Raw genomic sequence first — 11517 nt, 5'->3', positions numbered from 1 at the left:
TAGCCAAGACTTGGAAACAACCTAAGTGCCCATCGATGGACGAAGGGACAAAGAAGGTGTGGTGTACATATACAATGAAATACTACTCAGCCATAAAAAAAGATGAAATGTTGCCTTTTGTGACATCAGAGATAGACCTTGAGGGTATTATGCTAAGCAAAATATGTCAGACAGAAAATCAAATACTGTAGGATTTCACTCTTAAGTGGAAGATAAAAACAACTCCAACAACAACAAACAAACAAACACATTGATATAGAGATTGGATGGGGGTCACCAGAGGGAAGGGGCTGGGGAAGGCAAAATGAGTAAAAGGGCACATGTGTATGGTGACAGATGGTAATTAGTCTTTGGGTGGTGAACATCATGTAGTCTATACAGAAATAGAAATATAACGGTGTACACCTGAAATTTATATAATGTGATAAACTAACGTTACCTCAACAACAAAAAAGACAAGAAATGCTAGGATAAGCATAAAAAAAGAATTAAGAAGATAGATGTCCAAATACATTGATGAATATAAAGGTAATTTTCAAAACATAAAATTACGCACAGTATGATGTTATGTGCATAAAAATGAATAAAAAATATATTATACAAACTGCGTTTATATAATGTTAAAAATATCTCAAATTATATACAAGAAATCATTAAGTGTAGTTGACTTTAGAAGAGCGTGCTAAGGATAGACGGGAAGTTTTTTACTTGTCACTTTCTTGTCATATTGTTAACCATAAAAATATTATTTTTATAATTTGGGAAAAAGTGATAAAGCAAAGGATAAAAAGATATACATAGTTTGCCTGGTAAATAGTATTAATTTATTAATTATTAATATCTAGCTAATTGCATATTCATAAAATTATTAATGTATAATTGTTTATTATTGTTAATGTTGATTATCGATGATTGACCATAATTAATAAATAATTGACTGTGGTCATTATGATTCATCATTTAATAATTCATATAATTTATCCACTAGATAATTTCTTTCTTTTTACTGGCCAAAAGCCATTTGCTGATAATACACATATTAAATATGTGTATAGGGCTGACCCAGTGGCTTAGCGGTTAAGGGCGTGCGCTCCGCTGCTGGCGGCCCGGGTTCAGATCCCGGGTGCGCACCGACACACCACTTCTCCGGCCATGCTGAGGCCGCGTTCCACATACAGCAACTAGAAGGATGTGCAGCTATGACATACAACTATCTACTGGGGCTTTGGGGGAAAAATAAATAAATAAATAAAATCTTTAAAAAAATGTGTATATTTTATAACATGTACATGTATAATTTTTAGACATTCTTTAATAAATCTACATAACTGTAAAATGGAGAATGCAGAAGAAACTGACCAATGTATTGAAACAATGAAAAGTCCCTTTGAGAACAGGAATATATTCTAACACACAGAAAACCTATGAGTCATTGGGTGTGGGGATTACCAGGTCATATATTTATATTACTAACTCCTCCTGACACTTTTGAATTCAAATCAACTGAGACCAGTTTGAACTTATTCTTAAGTATTTTTAAGGAAGGAGATGGAATATTACTATATCTAACTAAGCTTTCAGAGAAGTGTTATATCTTTTTTCTGTTTTTTTCATTATTGAGGTCACATTGTTTATAACATTATATAAATTTCAGGTGTACATCATTATATTTCAACTTCTGTATAGACTGCATTGTGTTGACTACCAAAAGTCTAGTTGCCAATCATCACTGTACACAAGTGCCCCTTTACCCCTTTCACCCACTCTCCATTCTCTCCCCCTCTGGCAACCACCAATCTGGTCTCTGTATCTATGTGTTTATTTGTTTGTATCTTCCACATATGAGTGAAGTCATACAGTAATTGTCCTTCTCTGTCTGACTTATTTTGCTTAGCATAATACACTCAAAGTCTATTCTTGTTGTCAGAAATGGCAAGATTTCATCTTTTTATGGCTGAGTGGTATTTCATCATATATATATATATACCACATCTTTATCCGTTTGTCCATTGATGGGCACTTGAGTTGCTTCCAAGTCTTGGCTATTGTGAATAATGCTGCAATGAACATACTGGTGTATATTATCTTTTCAAATTAGTGTTTTCCTGTTCTTTGGACAAATACCCAGAAGTGGAATAGGTGGATCATATGGTATTTTTATTTTTAATTTTCTGAGCAATCTCCATACTATTTTCCATAGTGGCTACAACAATTTACATTCCTACCAGCAGTGTACAAAGGTTCCTTTTCTCCATTTCCTCTCCAACACTGTTATTTCTTGTCTTTTTAATAATAGCCATTCTGATGAGAGTGAGGTGATATCTCATTGCAGTTTTGATTGAGAAGCATTATATTATAACATCTAATTGAAATTGCTTCTTCTGACACTCAAATTTATTTCTCCTAATGTAAGTTACAATATAAAACAAAAACACCCAAATGATTCAGAACAATAGAATCATAGAATCTACTGAGTCTCTACGGCTTCAGAAGCTGTGTTATGATGTAAGGAATTGAGCTGAGTTTTAAAATAGTCATACTACATGAGGCTGTTCAACTGAGGTGGACCTGTGAAACAGCCTAGTAGTCAGCACTTTGATAAAACAGATATAATTCTGCAATAATAGAATGTTCAAGACCTGCAAATGAAGGAGTGTTACCACCCAAAAGGGGGTTCATCTGCCTGCTGCAAGACATGCCAATAGTCAAGAGGCAAGGTGGTAGGAAAGAAAGGACTTTTTATTACAGCTTGCTAGCAAGAGGGAAGATGGCCGACTAATGTCCAAAAAAACCATCTGAAGGGGGCACAAAATCTTACAGCACTTATATAGGCCAGTGGGTAATAGGGGAGGGGTTTAGGAATGTTGACCCTCGTGTATTACAGGCTGGGAGTCACCACAACGTATATTTCATTTTTCATTGATGATGGCTATCAGCATAGACTCTCTGTTCAGGGGTCATCACATTCCTAAGGAACTCAAAAGAACAAAGTTATCATCTTATCGCAGCTGGGAGGTACATGCACAAGCAGGGGTTGTAAAATCTACAAAGCAATTAGATCTCCTGGAGGGTGCATATCCATCTGGGTTAGTTAGAGGTCATTCAAAGTTACAATAGGGTTTCCTTTCTACAATATGGCTTCCCTTATGTCAACCTTGTCTTGAGCCGGTATCATGAGGAAGAAAAAACATATAAGATGAAAAGATGAAATTTATCCCTTCACATTGCTAAGGTATAAATACATACACTATACACCCAGCTCTGTGCTAAGTGTTGTGGGCGATTTGGAGTTTGTCTCCTTTTCAGTTAATGAATATGTGTGATATTGAAGATTGAAAGTGAAATTGGGAGTGCAGAGGTAGGCTCCAGAAGTGTCAAGGAAAAACTGAGGGATGAGTTAGGTCTGGAAGAAAGAAGAGACATTTTATTCACCAAAATAAAACAATATTTTTTAAGCCCATCACATTTCCCAACAGTAAGTCTATTTCTGTTAACATTTCATCACTTCCCCATTTTGTTGCTTCCTGGAGTGGAGACTGATTTGTTGCCCAGTAAATTCCCTTGTCCTCCTTATGCAAGAAAAGAAATTCTGACCTAACACACAGCCACAGAACAAGTTAACAATATTTTTATGTCTTAGAGTTGAGCTTCCTAAAATACAGATAAAGTATTCAACCTTCAAGATTCATTTTCCTTGAATCTTACCAACAAGACACTCCTGGATCCAGAAATTGAAGAGAGAAGGAGAGAGAGAGAGGAGGAAAGAGAAAGAATGAATTCATCCAAATCACCTGCATCACAATGCACAGGTAAAATTTGCAGCTCTCCCTTTTCTTTCACAGATTTTTTTTTTTTGAAAGAAGTGATAAATATGTTGAAGGACAGGATGATAGAAAAGTAACCAGTAAAGTGAAATAAGAGAGGTAGAGAATGAAAGAAAGAAAAATAAAAGAGAATGGTTAGAAGACTATATGTTACACTGGAAAAATTGCTGGAGATGGAGTTCGAGAGAGCTACCAGAGTGCTGTTCCCACTCTTTCTATAGTTCCCTGTGCCCTGCTGGGCAAGTCACTTCATTTCTCTGGGGCTCACTCTCCTTGTCTGTAAAATGTGTATTGGGAGGGAGGAGGAGAGGAACTACCAGATGATTGTCAGTGTTTTATCTAATTGATCTACAAAGGGCTTGGAAAACTAGACACTGAAAAGAAGAGAGCAGGAGAGAGACAAGAGAAACAGAGATGGTGAGAGAGAGAAAAGCAGAGAGAAAGATAGAGAAAGAAGAAAAAAAAATCTTAGAAACTATGAAAGTATTTTTTTAACTGGATGACTTAGAAAGCAAAAATGGCACATCTGTCTGAGTTCATGAATCAGAGTCATAAAATTAGTAAAAGATTACTCCAGTGGTTCTAAAAGTGTGATCCCCAGATCAGCAGCAACTGGGAATTTGTTGGTTTCATAGCAGCTCTCTGAGGCTGAGGCCACATAATCTGTGTTTTAACAAGCCCTCTAAATGATTCTGATGCATGCTGAAATTTTAGAATTACTTAATATAGACAAATCAAATGGCAGGAAATAAGTAAGTTTGAATAAGAATCTCATATCTCTTTTGTATCTTGCTTAAGAAATATTGACCAAGTTTGTGTCTTTCTTCCTACAGAAAAAGGATACTTCTCTTCCCAAGTGTTCTTATGGACTGTTGCTGGGGTCTCCATCCTACTACTCAGTGCCTGTTTTATCACCAGATGTGTTGGTGAGTTCTGAAGGTCAAATTCAATCTCCCTGGTGAATATTAGGAGTAAATTCTTCCTTGCTGCTTGTGGATTCTCTTCTCTTCTATTCACTTTTTTCCTCATATATCTCCAGGTTATTCCTCAAGCCAGAAACCCCAACTAGTACAAAACTTTTACCAAATTTCAGTGATCTCTGACACACTTTTCATGATAGACATTTTTCGTCTCCTTGGTAGCCCTGAGTCCTCTCCCAGTGTACTCATAACATTATGTGTAACCCTCCCTATGAAGTCTGTTAACCTACAAAAACAGAAACCAGTTTAAGAGGCAAAGCATTTATTTGGGATCAAAGAATTGCAATCCAAGGAGCACAGATTCAGGTAGAAACCCAAATAGTGTCTCGATTACAGGAGAGGTGCTCAGGGATTTTCTGGGAAAAGAGAGGAAGATGAGGTAAGTTTTATTAACGAAGAGTTCATTAGTGCTAGATGAAGTAAGGCTAGACTTATACTTTGTTAACTGGGTTAGCAATTCAGTCATCAGAAAAGTCCACTTTCACCAGTCCTTTCAAACAGGATAGTCTTGTCCCTACTGACTTCTTGGAATTTTGGTAGTTTGGTCCAGTTTGGAAGGTAAAGAAAACAAGACACGCAAGGCAATTCCTCTAAAATGGCTGCTCTGGCTCTATTTTAATATGGCTCCATTCATGTCATCTTTCACAAGTCCTAGCCAGAGACATGACAAATCACTTTTTGGAAGGCAGAGTAGAAAGAGTTAGACTCGGCATAAGACAGAGTGCAAATACATTTGTTTTCTCTGGGCCTTTGGGCCTGAAATAAAGTACATTCATCCTCATAAATCAGGAAAATCCTGAAATGTGAATGCCCTCTTCTTTCTTTGAGTAAGTGAATCCATACAAAAGGAAATGTAATAGTAAGAAAATATTATGATAATTATTGTCTCTTTTGTTATAAGTACAAAAATGATAAAATTTATTTTTTATCAAAAGAGTAATGAACATTAACTGTGCCCCTTTCCTTACAGTGACATATCACATCTTTCAATCCTGTGATGAGAAAAAGTTCCAGCTACAGGAGGATTTCATAGAGCTCTCCTGCTATAATGGTGGATCAGGTATAATAGTCCTCAAATTTGAACATCAAAATTTACATATCTGGCTTCTGGATTGATTTTGGGAGAAGTAAAGTAGTCGGATTAGGTCCTGTTTTTCAAAAACAAAATGTACAATCTTGCCTGTGCTGTAAGAGAATGATGAGAAGTTAGGAAGAGGACAGGAACAGAACTTTGGAAATGCAATTAGCTTCAGGGCAGGACATCTTGGGGACATTATAGCAAACTTTTAGAATAAATCTGAGGTATCTGTCTGAACAGTGAATCTAGAAGTAGAAGTTTATCCCAGGAATACACTTTTTTTTTTTTTTTTAATTTATTGCCTGCTTCCAAAATGAGATGAAAGAGAAAAAAAAATGTATAGAGTAGGGAATTTGGAAATACCTCAGAAATACACTCCCTATACTCTTATATACAGTCCTGTTCCAAGACTTAGCAAAATGCTACCTGACACCAGAAAATGACTATTTTCTCTGGGCTACAATTTCCTCACCATTAAATTGAGAGAGATTAGACTATTTATTTTTAATAAACTTCAAAGTGTTAAATTCTGTAATTCTAAGAAATTTAGCCCATCTGCACAACCAGTCTGAAGATTTTCTTGAGGGTCATTGTTTTGGGCAACATGAGAAATGGTTGCTTAGAAGTCACTCAGATAAAATGCATAACTTTCTCCAACCTTGGCAGTCTAAGAACAGATAATAGGGTTCTATATCAAAAGCTACCTGAGATAGATTGTATATATGGTTACATTTACCAGCACTGACATCTAGAAAATAAGGATTATGTCTCAAAAGACAAGAAAATTGCTGTTTGTGTTTACTGACATAGGAGTTATCTAAAGTCTTAGATAGTAAGATGTGGGACATGACCAAAGCATTCCAAGGCTTCTGACTGTGGACTTTATGGGTCCAGATGAAGGTTTCTGTTTTCTTACTTAGTTCATATGGGACACTCACAGAAACTTCTCCTCCTAGGTTCAGTCAAGAATTGCTGTCCATTGAACTGGGTACATTTTCAATCTAGCTGCTACTTCTTTTCTACTAACGTCATGTCCTGGACAGCAAGTTTAAAAAACTGCTCAAATGTGGGAGCTCATCTGGTGGTTATCAACACCCAGGAGGAGCAGGTAGTTGGAGTATAGCTTCCTCCAGCATCAATGTAACATTCTTCACAGGATCTATCCCTTTCTTCATACACGTGTACAATGTTTGGCCCGCATTACTACTTGTTAAATGAATGTACTAAAATGTATGCTGTTTCTACTATTTCTGTAAGTCAACACCTACTCTAATTTATTTTCATTACCAGAAGGGTCCAAGAAAAATGGAATTTCCATGTTCAGGTCCTTTATTAGTAAGGCAGGAAAAAAAGGATTGGGAGTTCATTTTAGAATGACCATTATATTTACGAACATATCATATGAACAAAGGAAAGAAAGTCTATTATCTTTAAGCTACTGTTAGTACTGGTTTGTGCTAGATATATACAGTATATTTTGCTACATATAACAGTAGATAAATTTTACATGAGTTATTGAGAATCTCCTTCTCTGCTGAAGGTTCTTTTTTGTTGGTTTAATTTTATATTATGTATATTTCTGTCACAATAAAAACATCAAGAGATAATCCTCCATGACCTTACAATTTCAGGGCCTTGATCTATCATCTTTAGTCCAGATTCTACTTTATCTCTTTTAATAACAATTAGCTTCAACATTTGTTCAGAATTGAAATCACTGATATATTTTTTGATTGTGTATCTTCTATAGGAATTCCTTTTCCGTGAGAAACCTAGAGAGAAAGAGTTTTATATTGGACTGACTGACCAGGTGATCGAGGGTCAATGGCAATGGGTCGATGGCACACCTCTCACAGAGTCGCTGAGGTAATTTTTCTTCTTGTAGGAGAATTGTACCACTACCCCAAATCCTAAAGTTAGACCACTGTTGAGGGGAGTTCTCAGAACCTCCTTCTGTTCCATGAGATATATTCAGGTCCATCCTTGGTGATATTAGAAACAAGAAGAGAGAAAAGAAAAGAATGAGGATCTACTGCTCTCATTTCCTAAGGCTATCTCAAGAATAAAGAGGAAATAACAGATGAAGATGAGAAGAGGATTAAAATTGAAGACTAATTTCATTAGAAATGCAGCAGAGACGGAGAGTGAAATTCAGAGTCTTATGCCCTCAAACTGTAGTGAATGAGACAAAAATAGTGATTTGGGAAAGATAGCAGATTCTTATGGAGTGAAAGCAGGAACTCCCTTCATAACATCTCTTTTCTCCTTAATAATGGCCTTACATCATTAGAGCACAGCATTTTGGAGTTTTCCAAGTTTTTATCTCATTCATCATTTCATTTTACCTAAATGACACCTTTCTGAGATACACTGATATTATTAACTTTCACTTAGTGTTTGAGGAAACTAAAGGCCAAGGAGGTTAAATCAGTTCTGAGAATATAGCCCAGATGCTCTGATACTTTAGAAAGTTGCTTCACTATAGCACTGTAACACCACTCAAGTATGCACCTAAGTTAATACAAACTCTGTGTAGAATAAAGGGAACAAAACATGACACAGGGTATGAATGCAAAGGAAACAAATCTATCAGGATATCAATCCTTCCAATAACTTCTCATTCTGGGTCTAAAGCTATGAGGGAGCACGACAAAATAGAAAATCAGAAATAGCCAGTGCGGCTTCACTACTCATAAACTCTATGACTCACACAAATGATTGAGCTTTTCTGAGATTCTTTTCTTTCATCAATAAAATGGAAATTATACTACTTATCTCACAGGGCCCACTTCATGGCACAGTGATTAAGTTAGATGTGCTCTGCTTCAGTGGCCCGGGGTTCACAGGTTTGGATCCCAGGCGCGGACTTACACCACTCATCAGCCATGCTGTGGTGGCAACCCACATACAAAACAGAGGAAAATGGGCACAGATGGTAGCTCAGGGCAAATCTTCTTCAACAAAATTAATAATAATAATAATAATATCTACCTCACAAAGTTGGTGTGAAGTTAAATAACGCAAATGTAATTCACCTAACATATTAGGTCACTTTACCTCCTGTAGCTGAGATTTAAAATCTCCCGTGTTGCTCTCTTTCAGCTTCTGGGATATAGGGGAGCCCAACAACTTAGCTACAGTAGAGGACTGCGCCACCATAAGAGACTCTTCAAACTCAAGGCAAAATTGGAATGATGTGCCCTGTTTCTTCCGTCAGTTTTGGATTTGTGAAATGCCAGAAATTAAAACCTGAACAAAGAAAAACCTCTAAGAACGGAAGGCAGAACTTAAATGTATAAATGAGGAGGAACAAGAGCATGAACACAGCCTCGCCTCCAACACAAGAAAAGTGTACACTGCACTTCCTAAGGACTTCACAAGTGTTTGTTGCTCTGACATAAATAAAAATGATTAGTTCTGAATGTCATAATTCATTATACTAACTGAAGTGCATTTTTCTTTACATTAGTCTCAGGACTTCTCAGAATTTACCAAGCAATTCTCCAGCAAATGCTAGAAGAAAGAAATGCTTTTTTTGGTACATTTGCTTCATTTGTGAGCATATGAAACTACAAGGACATAGAACAAGTACAGAGTCCAGCAAAGGAGATTTTGGAAAGTGCCTTTGAACAACTGCCTAAATTCAGGCTCTGTGTCAATTCCTCTTCTTTCTAGCTCCTGAAAAATCTGTCTTCTCATCTTGATTTCATACTGTTTTTATCCCCTGCCCAAGCATATATCCTCACTATGTTCTTCTCTACAATGAGCAAGAAACTTCCTCAAGCCATGGAACTTATTTCTGCTCGAAAGACTGATGTAAATTTTCTTGCCAAAGGCCTTTATTGCACCTTCTTAGGGAAAGGCTATGCTAACTTTTAGCTCCAAATCGACTGAGATCCAGTCCACTCATTGCAGGAACTCCCTTTTCTCTCTAGTCTCTGCCATTGACTAACTGGATCTCACCTGAATTTGTGTCTATTGCTCAGCTAGATCCGGAGTCGAACAGTCAAATTATTCTAAGGAGACATTCAGCTTGACATTTTCCTGTCTAAGACTATTCATTTATTGCATAATATTCTATCAATACTGATAATGTTATACAAGAATATGTAAATAACTTGGCAGCTTTTATAACCATGTTTCTTGCAGACTGTACCATAAAGAGACTCTCAAAATTCATACATTGGAATTAATGTGTAATTATTGAATGGGAAAATTCAACTAAACAAGTAAATATAATATATTAGCTTTCCTTATAAATGTTTATTTCCCCTAGACATAAGTGACAACCTGTGGTTTTGAAATCAACACACCTTTAAATCAAAAGTCATTCAACCTAAAAGTAATCCAATAAGTATATCTTCAACTTTCTAATTCCCTTTTTTCAAATCATAAACATCAATGAGGAAACACTGAAAAATATAAACTTGCTTTTTTCATTGTTGTTTCCTTGCAGGTGGCTATAATTTGATTATTTTGAGTTTTATTTCATTATTAAAAGACATGAAAATGTTAGTGTGTATTATTTCACCATATATTTATCATTTAAGTTATACAATTAACTTGGTCTTCAAAGTTTGGCAAGAAAAGAAACAATTGCTAAGGGCTTAGTGGTTAAAGATCATTGGAACCTAAATTATTTATCTGGAAAATTCTTGTTTGAGAAGTAAATTATCCAGTTGAAACTGTTTTAAAATATAATATTTTATAAATGGGGCTACACAAATATTTAGGCACCCAGAAAGTTACAAAAACCCAGAAAGTTACAAAAAATAAAAGAGTAAGTAATCACCCATATTCCCTAGACCATGTTCCCAAAACAAACCACTGTTAAGACTTAAATTTTAGCATTTGGGCCCCTAATTTTTTTAAAAGAAAAATCACTCTACTACATTTTGTAAAAATGGTACATATTCATTATCAAACATTTCTAAAGAGTACAACTGCATAAAGATGAAAGTGAAAAAAATCTAAATATCAAGTTGCAGAAATAATTATCATGAACATCACTCCAGAAAACTTTTTTTGACTTCAAAAATTAGATAAAAGGATGGAAAGACAAGGAGGTGGAAGATAAATATTTATACATATATATGAAAATATATATATATACATACATATGTAAACATATATACATTTAGAAAGAAATCATATACCAAATGATACTTTTAAAATATTAAACTTAATTTTACTTGAATTTAACAAACGAAAAATTGAAGTGAAATTAAAGAATTCTTGAACTTCAAGAATTTTATAGGCTTTATAGGTTACCACAAAAAATTACTTCCTAAAAGGTCCCTCTGATGTACAGAAAAATTATGAAGAATCATGTAAAATATTCTTGCTCTTTTACATCCTCTTCTTCTCAATCCCCTTTCCTTTTTATCCTTTCTTAACAGCACAGTCCTAAAATCATTTACCAAATGGAGCAGAGCAAGGTAGCGCTTACACGTGTATGCATGGATGTATGGGGGCGAAGTGTGCACGGGGGTGCATGATTATTCCACAGGGAGTGAGAGCCTGAGCAAGGTGAGTCTGCGTCAAGCGGAGGGCGGAGGCGGGAAGGCTAGTAAGGGTGTCGGAGCCCCAGCGGATTCAGGAGAGCATCCTGGCGGAGGCGCAGACTGCCTGAAGT

At 35.9% G+C, this 11517-nt stretch overlaps 1 protein-coding gene across 1 annotated transcript; it reads left to right on the top strand.

Moving 5' to 3' along the window:
• Window positions 1-3214: 3214 nt before the first annotated feature.
• CLEC4E (C-type lectin domain family 4 member E) lies at window positions 3215-10620 on the top strand. Its single transcript, XM_058558880.1, has 6 exons — window positions 3215-3809; window positions 4658-4750; window positions 5775-5864; window positions 6839-6990; window positions 7633-7748; window positions 8985-10620. Exons 1-6 carry the CDS (start codon window positions 3773-3775, stop codon window positions 9133-9135), a joined length of 639 nt encoding a protein of 212 aa, XP_058414863.1. The 5' UTR covers window positions 3215-3772; the 3' UTR covers window positions 9136-10620.
• The last annotated feature ends 897 nt before the right edge of the window (window positions 10621-11517 follow it).

Source organism: Diceros bicornis, chromosome 17 (assembly GCF_020826845.1).
Source record: "Diceros bicornis minor isolate mBicDic1 chromosome 17, mDicBic1.mat.cur, whole genome shotgun sequence".
Lineage (NCBI taxonomy): Eukaryota > Metazoa > Chordata > Mammalia > Perissodactyla > Rhinocerotidae > Diceros > Diceros bicornis.
Note: the sequence above shows the minus strand (reverse complement) of the source record. Positions and strands in the feature narration are given on the sequence as shown.

What these genes read in the sequence shown, in the direction of transcription:
- CLEC4E (XM_058558880.1), top strand. Translation starts at nt 3,773, where the DNA reads ATGAATTCATCCAAATCACCTGCATCACAATGCACAG. An exon ending in TTTTATCACCAGATGTGTTG is followed by an intron (nt 4,751 to 5,774) that starts GTGAGTTCTGAA and finishes CTTTCCTTACAG; the next exon opens with TGACATATCACATCTTTCAA. An exon ending in CCTCTCACAGAGTCGCTGAG is followed by an intron (nt 7,749 to 8,984) that starts GTAATTTTTCTT and finishes GCTCTCTTTCAG; the next exon opens with CTTCTGGGATATAGGGGAGC.